This window comes from Hibiscus syriacus, unplaced genomic scaffold, assembly GCF_006381635.1.
Source record: "Hibiscus syriacus cultivar Baekdansim isolate YM2019G1 unplaced genomic scaffold, ASM638163v2 tig00002655_pilon, whole genome shotgun sequence".
Classification (NCBI taxonomy): domain Eukaryota; kingdom Viridiplantae; phylum Streptophyta; class Magnoliopsida; order Malvales; family Malvaceae; genus Hibiscus; species Hibiscus syriacus.
Window position 1 is genome coordinate 151,679 of NW_024061938.1, and position 21,467 is coordinate 173,145.

The 21,467-nt window shown below is 35.2% G+C and overlaps 2 protein-coding genes across 2 annotated transcripts; one reads left to right on the forward strand and one right to left on the reverse strand.

Moving 5' to 3' along the window:
• The first annotated feature begins 5,410 nt into the window (after positions 1-5,410).
• On the forward strand, positions 5,411-6,806 carry LOC120148209. The gene is made up of 3 exons (XM_039161382.1): positions 5,411-5,625; positions 6,046-6,251; positions 6,350-6,806. Exons 1-3 carry the CDS (start codon positions 5,536-5,538, stop codon positions 6,606-6,608), a joined length of 555 nt encoding a protein of 184 aa, XP_039017313.1. The 5' UTR covers positions 5,411-5,535; the 3' UTR covers positions 6,609-6,806.
• Positions 6,807-7,269: 463 nt separating this feature from the next.
• LOC120148200 (lanC-like protein GCR2) lies at positions 7,270-9,640 on the reverse strand. Its single transcript, XM_039161371.1, has 6 exons — positions 9,381-9,640; positions 8,953-9,131; positions 8,365-8,476; positions 8,111-8,227; positions 7,717-8,031; positions 7,270-7,619 (listed from the first exon to the last, which is right to left on the reverse strand). Exons 1-6 carry the CDS (start codon positions 9,537-9,539, stop codon positions 7,281-7,283), a joined length of 1,221 nt encoding a protein of 406 aa, XP_039017302.1. The 5' UTR covers positions 9,540-9,640; the 3' UTR covers positions 7,270-7,280.
• Positions 9,641-21,467: the final 11,827 nt, after the last annotated feature.

A 21,467-nucleotide genomic window follows, 5' to 3' on the forward strand; every position in this document is an offset into this window, starting at 1 on the left:
TCAGGAGTTAGCATTTCTTTTGCTGCTTTAGCTCGGATACAAAAAGTTGTTTTCCAAGCTGTAACGGCTTCCATGATATTTCTTTTATAATTTTTGCTGTGGAATGCGAACTCAGATGACTGTAGTCCAGCAGTAACAGGTACAAATTGACGACCTTCATACTGTCTTATAACCAGAAGTGGTGCATATCCAATTCCTCCCCATAATCCGAGCAGCATTATCCAGTTGTAATCACCACATCTGTAAAAGAATTCCCTTTGGATTTGCCACGGGGCTCGCCAAACAACGTCATTGCTTTGCAGATTTCGAAAGGCATTAATCCACATATCTTTCTTAATTTCTTTCGGCCATTCCTGCTCTAGAAATTCTTTTAATGGTGAGTAATCCGTATTAAAGCGTCTGTATGAAACCTTTTCTGTCCTCCAGAAATGACTACGGATCCAAACATATAACAACTGGGTACACCCTGAGAATCGTCCACCTCCTAGCCTTCTGCAAGCATTTAACGATCTGAAGGTCTCTGCTAGGATTGCAGAAACAGGATTAATCTTCTTCGGTAGCTGTTCAAACAAGTCTACCACTGCAGCTTCAACATATCCCAATACTTTTGGAAAGATTACCATACCATATATACCCAGAGCAAATAGATCGAATCGTACTTTAGCGTCTGGATGACTCTGAATAAGCTCTCTGATGTTGGTCCAAGCAATGCCTTCGCTTTCGCCTTTTTGTTTTGTACGGGATGCTACCCATTCTTCTCGTACCCCAGCAATCTTTGCTAATTTAACTCGAAAGGGTTGAGTTTTAATTGACTTTGAATATATTCGATTTTCCAAAGCACCTTCAAGATGTAACAAAGTTGTATATTCTTCAATAGTAGGGACCAAGTCCTCCTTATTGAAAGTGAAGCAATTGTACCCTGGATTCCAGAATTGAACTAGGGCTCTGAGTAATTCATCATCAACTTCAACATAGAGCAAATATGGGATGTCTCCGTAAGTCTGATAAAACTGCAATTTTTTGTTTGAATCCCAACTTTCCCAAATGCTTCGCAAATCTTGTATATCATTTCTTTTTAGTGAAACTGAAGCATAACTGGCCAAGTCAGATACATAATCATCCTGTAGACTGTCTCCTTCTTGTCTTTGTAAATCCTCAGCCCACTGTCTTACTTCTGAGTTTAGAATTACTTGACTTGAACACTTTTTATCCATATATGAAGGCTTTCTAATGAGACAATTAACACAAGGATCAATGTCTTTTATCCTGTATGATGCAATGCAAACAGATAAAGAACACACAAAAAGAAAATAAATTAGTTTACATAATAAAGAAATTTAATAATAACATTTACATAAATATTCTTTATTTAAACATGCTTTTCTGAATTTAAATAATTTAAATAAACATGTAATTTAAACAATAAATAAATTAACAGGAAAGACAGAATTCATTTCTCCTGTGTGTACACCTATTTTGGACAAAATTTTGGCATGACTTCGGATCGGAAGAGTCTCTAAGGTTTTTTATATGCAAGGTTTCAGATCTAATAATAAAGGTACCCGAATTGTCCTTGTTAGTGCCCCCTTGGGTTGCTAACCCTCAATCCTAGTCCATTACAGACTAAAGTGGATCGAGTTCAATTCGAGGGGATACATTTTTCTATGCCTGATACGGAGAATAAATTCTCACGAAGACATAGAGCATATGAACCCCGAAAGTTACTTGCTAGGTCTGACACGGAGAATAAATTCTCACGAAGACGTTGCTTTCACTCCCACTTAAAAGGGACAACTCAATTATAGAGCTTTATGTTATGCAATGCAAGTGTTGTGTGTGAGGAGAAATGTTCATACCTCTGACAAAATAAATAATGAAATAAAATAATTACAAATAAAATAAAACATATAAATATTATAAAAAAAATAAATAAATAAAAAATTTGAAAAGAAAGAATTAAAAATTAAATATATGAATTTTTAATTTTTAATTAGTAGAGACAATTTATAATTGATTTTTAAAAGTTTGACCAGGGTCCCCAGTGGAGTCGCCAAGCTGTCGTAACCGGTTTTCGTCCGGGCACGAAATATTAAATTTGGCGGGGAAATTGATGTGAATAAATGGTTTTGAAAATAATTTGGGAGTCGCCATCGGCCTTTTGGGTCAGGTAGGTCGAATACCTAAAAATTATTTTCTTAAAAGAGTTTTAATAAAACACCAGTTAAAAAAATAAACTGATCTGCGTTTATAACCAAAAATTCATTCTTTTTAATAATAAAAAGGGATTCGTGGTCGGTTACGTTTAGGGAATGATTAGCACCCTTACAACGCCCAAAATTGGTACTTTTTAATTATAAATTGTCTCTTATTATTTTAAAAATTCAAAAAATATATTTAATTTATAATTCTATTATTTCAAAATTATAAAAAAATATTTATTTATTTAAAAATATCAGAAAAGAACTTCTAGGTGCCTTAAGACAGCTCTTTTCTTTGATATTGATAAATATTAATTTAAATAATATTGTTTTACTTTTTAATTTTAAAATATCAGAATAGGACATCCAGTTGTATTAAGACTGTCCTTTTCTTCGATATTAAAAATAAATATTTAAAATCTACTATTTATTATATATATATTTATGAATACATAAAAATATTTAACAATATAATAAAATAAAAATACTACTAAAACAATATAAATAAAATAAATGAAAACATATAAAATAACTAACTAAATTACAGTAAAAATAAAATTAAAAATCTAATTCATAATTAATTATAGGGATTAAATATTATTTCTTTATTTTTATTTATTTAGTGACTAAATCAAAATTATCTAAAATTCGGATATTGGAATTAAATAAATTAAAAATATAAACTAGGGATTAAAATATTATTTATTAAAATTAAGGGATTTAAATCTGTAATTTATCCTAAATATATTATTTTAATATGAAGGACTAAAATAAAAGAAATTAAAATTCGAAGACTGAATTAAAAATATTATAAATTTAATTTAGTGACTAAAATGTAAAGTTTACAAGTTCGGAGGACTGCGGACGGGGTTTAACTATTTCATAATTACGCGCATAGTCCTTCCCGAAACGACGTCGTTCGGGAAGGACTATATATGGTCCAAACCGGCTGGCCCGAAGGGCCAGCTATCTCATTTTTTCATTTCTGTTCTCTCTCTAACTGAGAGAGAACAAATTTCTCTGCCTTCTCTCTAGCTTCCCTCATCGGAGGGAAGCCGATCACCGGTCGGCCACCGTGTGCCGCCGTGAATGCAACCGCCGGCCACCGCATTTGGTGGCCGGAAAAATTTATTTTCACCCTAATAGATAGATCGGACCGTCCTAAGGACGGTCCCGGTGTTCTTTTCCCTTAAAAAGCTCCCAATCGGAGCAGATCTACAAATATACCTTCGGTTTTTTTGTTGTATCCGGCAACGGTTGGGGTTCTCCGATGATAGGGTAAGCTTCTTTCCTCTCTTCTCTCTTTTTTTCCTTGCTGCGTTGATGTTGACTGAGATCGTTGGTATATGTATATATTTGTTTTCTGTTTTGTCTCTCTTTGTCTCTGTGTTCTCTGTTTTTCCTCCTTCCTTCTCTGTCTTTTTTTCTTTTTTTTTTCAGGTTCGGGTGGTGGCTTTTATAGCCACCACCGTTGTAGCCGTCAGACCGGTCCGAAGATGGGGTCTCGGTGAGTCACCGGACTCCCAGTGGTGACTCACCGTTTGGGGGAGACGTGTGCGGCTACGGCCGGCCTTCTGGACTCCTTGGTATACGTGGTGGAGGCTGGAACGTTGGTGTGGCGGTGAAGGCTTCTGGAAGCAGCAGCGGCGGCGCTGGGACGTGTCCCTAGGGTATAGATACCCTAGAGTTTCCTCTGGCAAATGGTGGACCGTTGGATCAAACCAGATCCAACGGCTGGAATTGAAGATGGCGGCTGAGGAAATTAGGGTTAGGAAATTAGGGTTAGGTTTAATCTGGACCGGTTCTGGTTTGTTTGTAACTGGGCCGGTCCAGTTGTAATTGGTCTGTAATTATTTATTTATATATATATTTAATAATATGATAATAATAATAATAATAATAATAATAATAATAATAATAATAATAATAATAATAATACTAATAATAATAATAATAATAATAATAATAATATGGATAAAAAAATTAGTATCTTCAATTCCCATTCCATGATACTTCTGGTTTGGATTTTCCTGCTATTTTTCGAGTGCTTCGAGAGTTTGGGAGGCACATACCAATAAGGCATTTGATGTCGGTGCCATTCAGGATTCATGAAACTGAAAAAAGAAAAGAAAATAAGAGACTCATGATGTAATTTATCTTTGTTTGACAAAACACATTCTTTTTGTTTGCTTGTAGGCCATTGTAATCTGCATCTGTAAACCCATCTGACTCTTTTTTTTTAATCATTTGTAATTTTTTTTCATTGCTAAGCTAAAAGAACTTGTAGTTTTTACTGTACTTTCATTGAAGTATAGAGGAAAGTGAGTGACATTTGGTCTAACTCAGTTGTTAGTCCTTGTATTATGTATGAGTTGCGAATATAATTTGTACTCCATGTTCTACTTTTATTAGTTCAATAATTCATTTAATCCTTTATATTCACAATAACGATTGTAATAATGTAATTATATCATCGACATATTTAAATAAAAAACTTTATATATGATAATGATTTAATAATTATAGTTTTTCCTAGAAGGAATTAAATTCTTTTACTAAAGTGGGTATTGATTGGTTTTCACAAAACATACAAAATTAACCAATGCCTTTTCATCCAAGAGTGTGTAATAGGTGTGTACCTTGTGCTACAAATAGGTGTGTACTCTTGAGGATTCCAAGAAGACAATCATGGCGGGTGTTTGTTCCCTTTCATTGAAAGTACTCTTCCAACTAACTTAGACTTTCCCAACATGCATCTCCCTGCTTAATGACCTTGTACCTCGTGCTTTGAACTCTTGTACCTCGTGCTTTGAACTCTTGTACCATATCTTCCCAACATGCCCAATTTACCCTTTCAACTAGCTTCTGCTCCAATAGAAAGAAAGCCTTGCTCCAAGGCACTTGTACACTTTGCTTCTATAAGTTGTACTTGGACTGAATGTTGTTTAAAACCGGACCGGTGCTTAAATCGATTTGATTTTACATACTCAAACCGTAAACTAATCGTTTTTTATTCGGTTCATTTTGAGTTTATAGTTCTACCAAATGCTTCAACATGTTTTATGATCTGAAAACAGTTGTTTTAAACGTTATTTAAAAATTAATTAAAAAAAAGGTGAAACCCCCATTTTCAAGCTAAGGTGAGGTGTCATTTTCATCAGAATAAACTACGTGTTTTTTCAAAAGAATTGATTCATTTTAATTTGGTTTGCTTCTTCATTTCTGATAGTGATTTATCTTTTGTATATTTAGAGACGGAGAGTTTGAGAGAGAAAGACCAAACCAAAGAGAAAACAGAGAAGGTTATTGAAGCTAGCAAGCTAGCTCCACATTATCAATGGCTTCCAAGCTTCTTTTGATTGTTGTCTTTGTTCTTGATCTCATTGCTTTTGGTTTAGCTGTTGCAGCTGAGCAAAGAAGAAGCACTGTAAGTAGCACCCTTGCTTTCTTTCTTGTTGCGTTTTGTTCATACAATTTCCGGGTTTATTGGAAGTTGCTACTTTCTTGCTGGAAAATGAAAGAAAGTCGATTTTTTGGGTTAAAAAACACCACAAAATGTTTGTTTAGCTTTTTGGATTTTCAGTTTTATGTATGAAATTGATGCCTTTGAAGGAAAAGAATTGTCTTGATTCGTATATATGTGTATATATGGTTACAATTCTCAATTGTGTATAAACTTACCAGATCTAAGCTGAATTGCCATAAAAAATGGCAGATCTCAGTATTTGATTGTTCTCTCTCAACACTGTTTTCAATTTTGAGAGATTATGGGGATTGGGAAGTAGTGGATCTGGTGATTTTCCAGACAAGACATGAAAATTTATGTTGTTTGTTTGTCTTTGAGCAGGCCAAGAATGTCCAGGACAATGATATTACTTATAACTATTGTGTCTATGATTCAGACATAGCCACAGGTTATGGTGTTGGTGCATTTTTGTTCCTCATGGTTAACCAAGCCCTTATAATGGTTGCGAGCCGATGCTTCTGCTGCGGAAAGGGCTTGAACCCAAGTGGTTCGAGGGCTTGGGCACTAATCCTTTTCATTGTTTGCTGGTATGTCACAATTTTCATCAGAAGTTCTAGCCGACATGGTAGTCCAATTTGTAGATTCTTGTTGTTTCATTGATTCTTCTTGGAATTGAGAATCACAGGTTGTTTTTCCTGATCGCCGAGACATGCTTGCTGGCTGCATCGGTGAGGAACGCGTACCACACCAAATACCGGACCATTTTCAGCGAGCAGCCTCCTTGTGAAACTGTGAGGAAAGGAGTATTTGCTGCAGGGGCGGCTTTCATTTTCTTGAACGCCATTGCCAACAAGTTCTACTACGTTTGCTATTCGAGTGCTCGGGACAAAAGCTTCCAGGCGTACGGCGGAGAGACCGGTGTCGGCATGGGAGCCTACAAATAACCAAGGCCATAGATTATATTTTTGTATCAGATTCATAACAATTGTTGTATTTCTTTTTTGTCCTCCATTCTGAAATCGAAGTTTCTTGTATACATGTCAATAACAAAAAGACCGGTGTTGGTGTTCCGATTCGACATTTGATGTGTCAGTTGTGTTTTTTGAACCACTCGCATGATCTTCAATGGAGTTTCTGTTGACATTGGAAGAACTGTCTGAAAACATTTTTCTTTGTTTAGTAAAGCCTACGAAGAAGAAACCTCCGAACATTAATGGCGTGCCCGGATGTATCCAGAATTCGAACCGCACTATACTTTGAGCAGAAGTTAACCTAACAATGTCGACTTTTATGACGAATCCGACTTACACAAGTACACTTATGATGGTATCAAGTGAGTACAACCCAATCGCTGATACTGCTGAAATATGTTCCATCTGTTTAAGCCATTACCAAACCTACCAGGAAAGCTTGAACCAGACGGAGAAGCCTGTCCAGCTATCCGGAAAAGGCCATCGAATAACTCCTCCCCAACTATAATACATATAATATTAAAATTCTAATCTATCTGAAGCCCTTAATAATACATATAATAATATTAAAATTCTACTTGTATAATATTTTGAAATCAACCTAAATAATATGAAAACCCACAGGAAAAATATGTTGAAAGCAACCTAAATTTCATAAGCAGGGAACCTCGCCTGAGATGGTTCGACCATGTCCAGAAAGAGATATCCCATTCCTCCGATACCCTCGAAGAGTGAATATGGGCGATCGCCACCATGCATCTTTCCTTCTGATATAAGTTTCTCTGCTCTATCGGACAAGAAGGAAGCAAATGCTTTGGCCCTATATAAGTACTCTGCATTGCCGGTCAGTCGATAGAGTGAGAGGAACACGTATGCATTTCCGCTTATACCATGACAGATTCCAACTCGCTTAAGCAGCCCACGCTTCCAAACTACCTCTCCGGCATCCAATGCCGCTTGTAGAAAGTCCCCGTCTCCAAGAACCTGTTGATTTACAGCATTATATAAAAAAGGGTACCGAGATGATGTGATTCTTTTCCAAAACAACTTTAGGGGGGAAATGTGGCGTGACAAGCAGTACCTCGGCTGCTTTTACAAGGGTAAGTGTGACCCCAGGAGCACCGTGACACCAGTGTACAAGACGGTCGGATTCACTTCCCTCACTTGACGGGTAATTTCCACTGGGGAACCGGTTTTTGATCATGTAGCGAAGAGTAACCTTGACATCCTCCACCTCATCTGGTTTCAATTCCATGTCCATCAAAACATGCATAATTCCTGCCAGTCCATGCGCAGCTCCCCAGTATTTCTTTCCATGCCATTCATACATCAATGGACATCTTCCCTTGCCCGCCAGTCGTTTACCTGACTTAATAATTTCATCCACAACTGACCGCTGTGCAATTTCCAAGTTCAAGAACAAATAAATACAATCAATAAAGTTTTATTCTCAGAGGACTAAAAACATGTCTTACCGTATAGGCAGTAGATATGGTGTCTTTGCCGATATGCTTATTCAAGAACGAACAGGCCCACAAGAACCCTGCTCTCCCATATAATAACTCATTCGGCAAGTCACTAGGGAATCTGATCTGCTCTCAGAGTAAAAACAATATCAAAATGTAGAAGGTAAGCAATCTAAACCCACAAGTGCAGTGAACACCGGAAAAGATAAGGGAAATAAGTAAAAGGTAAAATACGAAGAGAAAAAAAAGCAACAATGAACCACCTCCTTGAATTTTGCCAAGTAGCGATCTTGTAAAGCCGTATCACCAGAATGCTTCGCAACAACAGCACCAAGGGCATAAACACCAGCACGTCCGCACATGAATGTCACACGCCTACATCCATGCAATTGCACAACATATGTGGCATGGTCAAGTTCAAACACTCACTTCTAATGCAATCTTATGTACAGCATAACAATCCTTGTTGAGCTAATTCACAGGCTTCATTTGGAACGAACGATATCTTCCGACTGAATTTTAGTTAACCATTCCAACATGATTTATCAATTTGGAGTAGAGTAAAAGAACAACATTCGGGTTACTTTCTCATTAAGCAGACATCGATTTGTGATTCCAGCAACTTTGATTGATTTAGCACTAGACTGTCAATAAGAACAACACAAGCATAGGCAAAAACCATGTCTCGCAACACCTGGAAATCTTGCAACTCACTAAGTTCGTGTAACGAAAACGATCGTTTCTACCGGGCATTTAATTAGAAACCAAACCAACTCAACTAGTTCTAGCAAAAAAAGGCACAATTCATATGAAAATGTAACTGAGGTTGAGATTAATGAAAGAGAGATTACCCAGAATCTTTAGAAGCATAATCACAAGCCTTAACAATATCAGAGCATAATTTAAGATCGTTCTGATTTTTGGTAACTTGGTATGCTTTAAAGACCAAATAAGCTGTCCCAAGAGCTCCTGTGTACGCAGTATAATCATGCACTCTCTTTCCACTCAAACCCCATGTCTCCCTCACCATCTGAATCCAAACCCCCAAAAAAATTATTATTTTACAAAATCTCAACAAACCCAGAACAAAAATACATTAAAAACACCAACTTTAATGCCTATAAACATGATTCACATTATGGGCCTAAAAAAACGAAAGTGAAAGTACAGTAAAGGTCCCAGCCTTATTTCTATATGCATAATCCTACGGATTTCATGCACGAAGCGAAGCTAAAAAATGAAATTTGAATAACCCAAAAAGAGAGTTTTGAGAGAATACGGTTTCTTTGAGGGCCAAAGCTGCGGTCTTGAGGTGATCAGAGAGTGTTTTGTAAGGTAAAGAGAGGAGATTGGTTAGTGAGTCAATGGAAGTGGCTCCGGAGACTGTTGATTCCACCACAAAATTTGGCATTTCATTTGGGAAGAAACGATCGGACATTTCTTTTTCTCTATTGCAGGCTTTCTTTTTCTGAATAAAACCAATTTCAGTGAATTCCAATGAATATAAGAGGAAGAAGAGCAAGAAAGAACCTTTCGAGCAGGTTCCAAGTACAAGTGTCATGTTAAAAATCCACCTGATTCATCACATCAAAATGTTAGATTTTTTTCCCTAAAAAAACAAAACAAAACAAAATGTTCGATTTTTTTATTCAAGTTCTAGGGATTAAAAAAACTTAATTATAAAATAAGTGTTTAAATTATATTTTTTTTATAAATTAGTGTTTAAATTATTTTTTGAATAATTTAAGTGTCTAATGTTACAGATGTTATTATTATAAGTATTTGGACTGTCAACGACATTAATTTTCTTCGTTAAACGACATTAATTTAATTATTTAAAATTAATAAAATTAAAATGATATTTTGAAAAAAGAAATGTCAAAATAACCCAAAACTTTGAAAAATCTTCATTTCAATCCCTAAATCAGTGTCGGCCGTCGCCCTTTGCCATCAATGAAGCTCCACCCTACCTCACATCAACGACCAAAACCCCTATGAAATCGTGATCGATCGCCGTTTTATATCTAGCAAACCCAATTATGAAAATCGTGATCCCACGCAATTTCGACGATCAATCGACGATAACTACGACGGTGTATGACTAGGAGGATGGCAGGGACTACGTAGGTGGCTATGATCATTGTCGAAAATTGTGACGACAGCGGGTTAGAGTTAGGGTTAGGATTTAGGGATTTTGATCTTTTCTTGTAATTTAAGAGAAATTAAGTTTTTTTTATAAATATAATTATTTTTAATATTTAAAAAATAAATTTCAAAATTATCAAATTGTGACAAGTGACTCATAACGGAGGAAATTGACATTGTTCACGACCCATACACCTAAAATGTTAACATTTGTAAAGTTAGACACCGTGATCACTCAAAAAAAATAGTTTAAGCAACTATTCGTGAAAAACACTATTGCTTGGACAATTATTTTATAATTAAGCCTTCAAAAAGTGATTTTAGTGGTTAAAGAATATGTTATAATCGTTTGTAGTCTTAGATTTGAATATTATATATGTGAGGTATATGAGTATTTATTATCAAATAATTAAAAAATAATAAATATTATCTTATATTAATATTAGATTTATAAAAAATGATTAAGCACTAATTATTTTTTTATTTTAATCAATTTAACTTTAAAGATTTTTTTTTCATTTCACAGTTATTTATCCCAATTTATAGTGATGTAAATCTTTTATTAACTTTTAATCACATTAACATAAATTAATATTTTATTAGTATTAATTTCTTATGCTTTCTAACAGGAGAAAATAACCTCAGTGACCGAAAATGCCTTATAATATACGATTTTGACCAACTTTTTTTCGATTTGCCAAAATAACCAACAAAATGCAATGCGATCTCTAAATCGCAACACGATCTCCAGTATCGCAAATCAGTTTCCAGATTCGCAACGCGATTTTGACTATCGCATTGCGATTTTCCAAATTCGCGTTGCGATTTTAGAAAATCGCAATGCAAATATGTAAATCGCAACGCGATTCTAACTATCGCAACGCGATTCTAACTATCGCAATGCGATTTTCAAAGCGCCATTAGTATTGCAACGCGTATTTTATTTTCAAATTCCAAACATGAATATTAATATATCCCGTAATCGCAACTTATAACCTAAAACCCTAAATCACAACTCAGTCTCATCTCCATCTCTCACTCTCTACGGCGACATCTGTCCCCATCTCCGACGAAATCCGTCTATCTCCATCTCTCAGAGCCACCCTCACAATCATTCACGGTCAGAAATGGAAAATCAACCAAATCAACCACCGAGGGTTAGTTTTTTTTTTTTAATTTGAAATTTTTGCATTATTATTAGGTTTTTCATATTGAAATTGATGATAAGTTTACTGGTAATTTCAATAATAGATTAACCATTTCACTTAGATTGCTTATTAAATTCATTCGATTGCTGCCAATACTGCTAAATTGTTTAGTCTTTAACCATGTGAAGTTAGTATTTGTTTTTGTTTTGTATTTTGGTTGAAGTAATGCAATTCATTCAAGTTTCAATTTTAGACAATAACTATTTGAAACCGAGAATCGCAACGCGAAATGAAAATCGCAACGACAAAATCGCAACGCGATTTTAGTTTCGCGTTGCGATAGTCAAATTCGCGTTGCGATAGTCATTTTCGCGTTGCGATTTTCATTTTCATGTTGCGATTTTAAGTTTCAGAAACTATTCTTCTTCTACAAATTGAAACTTGAATGAATTGCATTACTTCAACTAAAAAACAAAGACAAATACGAAATTCACAGTGTTGCAAATTTAAGTTTGAAGAATAAACTACTACTACTCTTTATGTTTATTATTGTTTTTGGTATATCTTCACAGTGTAGTTTTTGGTATATCTTACTTGGTATGTTTATTGTTTTTGTAGAACTTTTTTTCGACTCAATTGACCTTAAGGAATAAAATAAGCCTAGTCAGTACAATTGCGTCGAAGCTTTCACCTGTACAAAGAAAATATTTTGAGGATACTTGCTTCGGGCCATGGCTGAAAGTACAACATCCGGGTGGAGATACTATGTTGACCCATTTGTGGCTTCAGACCATGACTAGCGATCTACCCGAGAGTATAAAACGTGGTAATGAAGAGATATAGTTTCATTTTCCAACGGCGTAAACGTGTTTTGGGCGGCATGAGTTTTGCTTAATCACTGGTCTACGCTTCGGACACAATGATGCAGGTCGATACACTAGTCATATTACCTGCCCATCATGGTTATCCCGAGTTTTTCCTGAGCTGTCAATGGAGAAGCCGGATTTACACGTCGATGACTTGACGATATTATTTAATAAGAAAGATGGTTTTACTCGGATGGATGACGTCGATGTTGTCCGAGTATGCCTTTTAGTACTTTTGCATTCCAGCTTTTTAGGCAGAGAGGCCAGACAACCTATTCCTAAGGACCTAATATTATTGGTAGATGACCTAAATGCATGGAACATGTTTCCGTGGGGTTCGTATCTATGGAAAGCTACCTAGAATAAGTTGTCGTCTGCCTTTGATGACCGAAAAAGTTTGCATGGCGATGGTTCCAAATACACTTTGTCAGGCTTTATTTGGGCCTTTAAGGTAAGAATTTCTATATAATGTTTCCAAAATTATAATTAATTATTTAACAAGTACTAATGTTTGTGTATTATATTGTTTGTAGATTTGGATATTTGAGGCTTTTCCCGACATGCAGACATATGCATTAAAAACTTCAAATGATATTCCTAGGGCTACTTCCTGGAAGAGGAAACGACGGTTGTTGGATTGGGAAGAGTTACTACGGTATATGACAATAAATGATGTAAGTTAATAAAAATACTATCATATATAAACAAGTTATTACTAGTACATGTTTAACTTTGTTTGAGCTTTTATATTGTTAGGAGGCCAACACTCCATTACAGAGGCTGACACCCACGGAGGCTGAGCTTGCCACTGATTGGTGGCAAGCTAGTAAGTGTTTTTTTTATGGCACAGATGATGAGCAGCCTCCACTTCAAGAGCCATCACCTCACCCAGAGCCATCACCTGATCGACCACACTATACAACTCTACAACGAGAGCCATCACCTATTCCATCACATCATCGAGCCTCTTCTCCACCATCACCTCATGATAGGCGACCGCAAAGATGCCACGGCATTTATCTCCCTGTTCTCCACCTCCACGGGATGAGTTAGGGGAGTTACGTGATGAGGTAAATGCCTTGTATGATGAGGTCGGTACTTTACGCGATGACAATGGTGCATGGTGTGATGAGATATCTACTTTACATGGTGAGGTAGCAGCTCTATGTGATATGGTAGCATCGTTGCAGAATGAGGTTCATACTCTACGCAACGAGGTAAGTTTAAGATTTTTCATATTTAACTTGATTTACTCGTAATTTCACTTAGATTAACCATTTCACTTAGATTGCTTAGTAAATTCATTCGGTTGCTGCCAATACTGCTAAACGGTTCTAAAATAACCCTGTGAAGTTAGTGTTTGTCTTTGTTTTGTCTTTTGGTTGAAGTAATGCAATCCATTCAAGTTTCAATTTGTAGAAGAAGAATAGTCGCAACACGAAACTTAAAATCGCAACGCGAAAATGACTATCGCAACGCGGAAATGACTATCGTAACGCGGAAATGACTATCGCAATGAGAATTTGACTATCGCAACGGGATAATCGCAATGCGAAATAAAAATCGCAACGTGAAAATCACAATGTGAAAATGAAAATCGCAACGCGAATTTAGTTTCGCATTGCGATTTTCTCATTGCGATTTTTATTTCGCATTGCGATTATCCCGTTGCGATAGTCAAATTCACGTTGCGATAATCATTTTCGCGTTGCGATTTTAAGTTTTGTGTTGCGATTTTAAGTTTCAGAAATTATTATTCTTCTGCAAATTGAAACTTGAATGGATTGCATTACTTCAACCAAAAGACAAAGACAAATACTAACTTCACAGTGTTGCAAATTTAAGTTTCAAGAATAAACTACTACTCTTTATGTTGTCCTTTTAAATGTTTTTATAAGTGCTTACTTCTGGAATGTTATCTGATGCATTTTGTGAACTATGATAGAATAATGACTTGAGTGAATACCGTGCAAGTTTGAAACATATTTGTCTTTGTTTTCACTGTTTAATATCATGTATGTTTATTTAATGATTTATGTATTAATTTATTTTTAGCGGCCCGATAAGGTGGATGCTTTATGTCGGGTTTTTCTTACAAGATGGGGTTCACGCATCAGACGGCGTACACGTGCCATTACGTCTCCATTCACCCCAATAGTGCAAAAAATCCGTAAGAAGTATCCCGACTAACCTGTCATCGTTCAAGAGGCCTATCCTATCGTTCAAGAGGCCCCTATCATCCCTCAAGAGTCCCCTCCCACCTTTCAAGAGGCCCCTGTCATCGTTGAAGAGGTCCCTCCCACCATTCAAGAGCCCGATTCACACGGCATAATATGTCGAATTATTGAGAAACCCTCTCACGTACCGGACATGATGGATGAGTGTTGGCTTTCGTATGAGTTACCGACCAGTACCATTCCGACAGATGAAGTAGATAGGAGAAAACTACCGGAAACAATTCTGGATAATACCCTTTGGGCTAAGACCGCAGTTGATTTTTATCTACATGAGCGGAGCCAGGGGTGTTACGCTGACATATACAAACTCAACGATGATATGCATTTGTTGCTTGATCGGTCTTGGTGGGGTGTGTTGTTAGGGGTTGAAGACAATGGCTATTTCGATAGGGGGTAAGTCTTATATTTTTCTTATATTTCATTTTGATTAATTTTTTAAAAAATTTATGTAATTCACTAATATATGTCTTTTTTTGTAAAACAGCATATTGATGCATGGGTGTCACTTCTTCTAATAATAAGGAAAATGAGGAAAAATAAAAAAAAAAATATGCGATATACAATTATGCCGACGTCTTTTCACGTGGGAGGTCGATAAGGTTAGTATTGATGCATATTGATGCATGGGTGTGTTGGGTAATGGACAAGCTAAACTTTATCTTGCATGGTGGGAGGTCGATAAGGTTAGTATTTATTTTTTAAATATTTTAAAGGTGTTCATAAATAAGTGCGCAATTGAATTATTACTTATGATTGTAGATGTTTATCCCTGTTTTGGAACATAATCATTGGTTTCTCGTCAAGCTTCAGCTCCCATCCCTGAAGACAATAGTATATAACAGCATGATAAATTACATATCATTATCTGATTTGAGAGATATTATTAAGGGATGGAGCTCTCATTTGGCTATATTCTTGGATATGATTAATTATTGGACTTATTCTGGAAACAAGAAGCCAAAGAAGTTCAATGTTACAGTTATCATAGACGAGACCGCGCCACAACAAACGCAGGGAGCCAGAGGGGATTGTGGTCCTCTCGTATGCATGTGCTTGGAGCGTTTGACGATAGGAAGTATACAGTTTCTACCTCTCACCGATAGAGATAGAGGTGCAGTAGGCTTGTGGTTTTGGCATTTTATGGCTAGAGCGATATATGCGAGACGTTGCCTACCTACATCCACGTTATGAAAGTGTCCATAAACAATTGGTAAGTCAAATGCAAGTGTTGTTAAGTACCTAGAATTCAATAATTTGTTGTTTGTTGGTTTTAGATGTGTAGAAAGTGTTGTTTGAGCAAATGTTTGGTTTCTGCAGGTTAATCCTGAAGTGAGCTGCGTGAAATTGATGTATGGGTGCATAAACAACTGTCTGGTGTACACTTTTTTTGATTATTTAATTGATTCTTAAAAGGTGATTTGTTTAATTGATGAGGAAAATAAGAATTATTATTATTTTTTGCTTGTTTAATTGATTTGTAAAAATTGATTTGTAAAAGTTGATTTGTTTAATTGATGTGTAAATAATTCTTATTTGTGCTTGTTTAATTGATTGAAATGTAAAAGTTGATTTGTTGATTTCAATCTGCATCATATTGAAGGCAAAAGACCTGTTGAAGGTACACTTTCGCAACGCTAAACTCAAAATCACAATTTGAAAGTCAAAATCGCAATGCGAAAGCCAAAATCGCAACGTGAAAGTCAATTCGCATTGCGATAGTCTAATACGCTTTGCGATTTTCTCGTTGCGATAGTCAAATTCCCGTTGCGATAATCAAATTCACGTTGCGATAGTCAAATTCGCGTTGCGATATTCAAATGAATGTGTAATAAGTGATAACAACTGAACATATCATAGCAATGTTCAAACTCAAGTTACTAATACATGCCTAACTGAAAATATTAAAAGTTTACACATAAAATACATATAATACAATGTTTGCATTTAAAAATCACCTAAGTTAATAGTCCCAAAAGGTGAAGCCGGTTGTAATTGGGATTTTGATTTTGATTGCGATTTTGATTGCCTTTTGCTTAACACCATATGAGCTTTGGATTTTGATGAGGATCCATATTTTGGTAGAGGAAAAGATGAATATGATGGCGCTGGTGATCCATATATCAACCTTGTATGACCACTTTCCTTGCACCGATTACATGTCGATCTCTTCTTCTCTTCACCCTTAGACGGTATACGATCGTGACTTTTTGGTCGGCCAGGTAGTCTTCTGTCCATGGCTGGTGGTAAAACTGTTTGTAAGTCATCTGGTATGTCCCACTCAGAAGGATGTGGAATAGGATAGATAATCTCGGCATAAGTCTGTCGATATACTTCTGTAGTGTAGCAATCCATAGCGTATGCACTTGAATCATCTTGGTTTAGATGAAGAGCAACTTTTATAACATGGAGACATGGATAACCAGATGTTTGCCATTTCATACAACTACACGTCTTTGCATTTAAATCGACAAGCCCATTTAAGTTATTATCCAGTACTTCAAACAAAGTGTTTGAACATGGTTCAACTCTCCATGACGTTGACTTCACAACACGTTTCGTTATCTTTTTTTCAGTCCATGGTGTAACACGATGTTCCAATGTTCCTGTAAATTTAAATAAATAATACTTAGTAAAATATATGATAAGTTACGAATTTAAATAAATAATACATGCATGGTTTCTTTTCTTGTAGTACCACTATTGAATAGAGGCTCGAAAAAACTCCATTAACATAGTAATGGGTAATTTATGGGAATGAGGACTTAGAGCGTTGATTGATTCTGCACTATTAGACGTCATGAAACCATATCTTGCTCCAAGTTGATGTACTCTTGACCATCTTTCAAACCTGACATCTTCTAGTGTTTGAGCACACTGAGGCAAAACACGTCTTAAACAATTTATATGCTTATTAAAATCCACTTCCCGATAAGCTTTTACAGCCTTTCAGTATGTCCATTTGTGATTTTTTTACACCAGCAGACCTTGATTTTAGATTTTTATACAAATGAACACCACAAAGTCCATGAAAAGCATCTGGGAAACACCTTCTAACAGCGTTGTCAATTGAGTTTGCCCTATCGAATATGATTGTCATATTGCTAATAGGACCTATGCAATCCCTAAGATGCCCCATAAACCATGTCCATGAATCAGAGGTTTCAGATTTGCCAACCCCGTAAGCTATTGGCAATATCCCATTGTTAGCATCCATGACTACTGCTAATAAGTTTACTCCAAGGTATCGACCTTTCAAATGTGCTCCGTCAACTATAATAACTGGGCGCATGCAAGTAATAAACGAACGAATCTACAAAATAATATACACAAGAAATATAATCATTTAAATGTGAAATGAATGTAACTAACAAAAATGAGTCAACAAAATTATATTGATTTACTAACCGCAGCACCAATGGCGATAAACATCAACTCAAACCGTCCATCTCTATCTGTTTTGATATGAGTTACCGACCCAAGATTTTCAGCTTTAAATTGTGACAATAAGCCGGCAGTTGGGCAATCGATGCTTCTGGCGACCCCCTCAACAATTCCAAGGCATAACATTTGGCTCTCCAAGCTTGAGAATATGAGATACTAATCTTGAACCGAGCATTCATGTCAGTCATAATTTCATATCCCTGATATACCCTGCCATTCAAAAACATTAACTCAGCCAGAAAACCACCCAACACCTTTTTGTTTGCCTGTCTATGGTAAGGAAAAACTTGGGTTCTTGAACATGTATGTTTATCAATAAAAGTCTTAACTTGAAACATTTCGCAATCTTTTATCCTCTTTGCAATCATACGCCACGTACAGTTTTTGTCAATCATACACCTTGTTTCGAAACGATCTTTGTTTAATTTGTTAACTTTTAGTTGATAGTCATCTTCCACACATTTCGTATACAAAGCTATCTTCAAGTCTTCCTTTGTATCAAAACAATCATCTTTCTTGATACGAATAATTCTTGTGTAACAATCAACTGCTATCTTTACCAATTCTTCTTCTGGTATCTGAAGTAATTCTGGCATATTCCAGTTATACTCATGTGGCATTTTCTTCGGGGATTTCTTATTCTTCTTTTTCTTCTTCAGGGTTATATGAATTACAGAATGGATGTTCAATATGTTCATTCACAGTCATAACTTCCTCTTCATTATCATCAACAACATCTTCCTCGGCAGCGGTTGTTTTATCATCAAAATTCGGGTATTGACCAATATCAAAATCATTACACGTAGGGTCTGTTTCTTCTTCTGAAACATCATCAAAATCTGAGTATTGACCAAGATCAAAGTCCGGGTATTGACCAAAATCAAATTTCGAATACTGACTAGTACTCACAATTTTTTCTGTTGGCTCATCATCGTCTAACTGGTCAATATGAAAATCAGAATTTGGTGCTGAAAGTTGATTGGGATTTGGATTAGGGAAAGGTTATGGGTTTTGAGATTGTGTTTGGTATTTGAAATGTGGTGAAACAAAATTTGCTTGGTGATGAAATTGTGGTGGAACCATTAAATTTTGAGCACCATAAACTGGGTTGAAAAACTTAGTTGATTACTACCCGCTACTGACCCAACTTCACTACTTCTAGGTTCAACAACATAAAATGTAACATCATCTTACGAAACACTAATGTAAGCAATGAATCGTTCAACATCTTCATTGTCGGTTAACAAATAAACTTTACCTTTTCTCTAATAAGATAGCCTAAATCCACTTAGGGGCTCTAAATTCAATTTATTTGCAACACGTAACATTAGAGTTTGATAAGTTAACTTTTTTAATGACAGTTTTAGTTGAAGATTCATGGGTAAAGGCATATATTGTAAAACACCATGAACATTCTCCCATGACCCTCCAAAACACAAATCTATCCAAACATGATCAACATTAGATGATTTCATTATTGTAAATTAATTTACTAAACAAACGAGCTGCGAAACTAAAACCTGTTGCCGGATGGGAAAGGATGTCGTTGGATATAGGATGTCGTTGGATATAGGAACGGATGTCGCTGGAGAGAGTGATAGATGGAGATGAAATGAGTTGCGATTTAGGGATTTAGGTTATGAGTTATTGTTGCTGCGTAGTTATATACTCAAAATATTTGTGTTGCGAAACTAAAACCTGTTGCGAATTTGAAATTCAGTGTTGCGATAGTCAGAATCGCGTTGCGATTTTGTATTATCACGTTGCGATAGTCAGAATCGCATTGCGATTTACATATTCGCATCGCAACGCGAATTTTGAAAATCACAATACGATAGTCAAAATCGCGTTGCGATTTAGAGATCGCATTGCGATTTTGTTGGTCATTTTGGCAAATTAAAAAAAAGTTGGTCAAAATCGTATATTATAAGGCATTTTCGGTCACTGATGTTATTTTCTCTTCTAACAGTATTCTTTTATTGTGTGTTTTTCTTATTCATCTTTCTCTTCGATATTAATCTTTTTAAATTCAACATTATCATATTATACAATTCTATTCTCATACCTTCCAATGCTCTTAGCATCCCATTATTTTTCTTGCTTATTAATATCCATAATTTTTTACCTTGAAAACTTACTTTTTTGGCATAATAACAAAAATAGCCCCCAATCTTTATCAAAATAATTATTTTAGACTTTTTTTTTGAAGCATTTTAGCTCATAACATTTCACTTTGAAATAAAATTCCCCTCTATAAATGAAAATCATTAGTCAACACAGATTAAAGCTTCAAAATAGGAATCGTTTTAGCCTTTGTTATCCAACAGATTAAAGCTTCAAAATAGGAATTGTTTTAGCATTTGTCATCCAACAACATCTAATTGATTGATTTCACTTGTTAATTTGAAAAAAAGTTTTGTTTTATATTTTTAGTATAAATTAATTTGGAATTTGAGTTAGTTATAATTTTAACTTTTTTTTTCTATTAAAAACCCCTTTTTCAGATTGAAATATTTGTTCTTTCAATTTTCAGCTTCACAGTTCTATCGTTGGATTCCTGGCAAAATTGGCCTAATACGGTAGGCGATCTAATTATTTAGCTTAACACAGTACAAAATAAATTATTTAGAGATCTATAACATTTATTATGATGACTTAAAACTCGACATGTCAATTTGAAGAGTTTTAATAAAAATATTTTTTTATTCAATTTTTTCGCTCCGATATGATAAATTCTAATAAAAATATATTTTATTGGAACTCATCACATTAATGTGATGAATTTGAATAAAAATATTATTTGAGTACATTTATCACATTGATATGATGAGTTTACTCTACATTACAACATTTACCGTAAATTGTAAAATAAATTCTAAATTGGCATATTGGGCCAATTAATTTTTTCGATTGGTCTCATGGAAAAAAACATTGGATTCCATCTGGAGTGGTGTTCACTAGGAATTGAAATATTTGACCTTTCAATATTTTGAATTATTTTTTACTCTCATATTAACTTTTTGAAATATTTTTATTTTTAAATATTTTCTACTTATATTCTTAAGAATTTTTTCTAGATTTTCCTTTAAATTTTAAATATTTTCTACTTATATTTTTAGGAATTTTTTCTACACCGAAAGATTCATCGAGGTTGATGATGAAAAGAGGGTGAAAGTGGCAAAGGGATTGGAAGGAGGATGTCTAGCAATTGGTTGCTCGGATCAGATTGTTCGATTTGATATAATTGAGAAAAGCAGTGATTCATGCATCATTAGATCAGATATTGGTTATTCGGTGAAGGAAGAGTTTGAAGCTAATGATCCAAAGCCTAACATTCAACTCCTAGCAGCTGCTGCACAAATCGCTAAAAGATTTCTGGAAAATTCAGAAACTTCTACATCAGTTTAATTTAAGGGATTGATGGCGTTGGAGGGTTGAATCTTTCATTGTTCATTTTCTTTTAATATTCTCGTGTTAGAAAATTTTGCCCTCACCTTTGTATAATATAAAAAAAATATATAGAAATAAG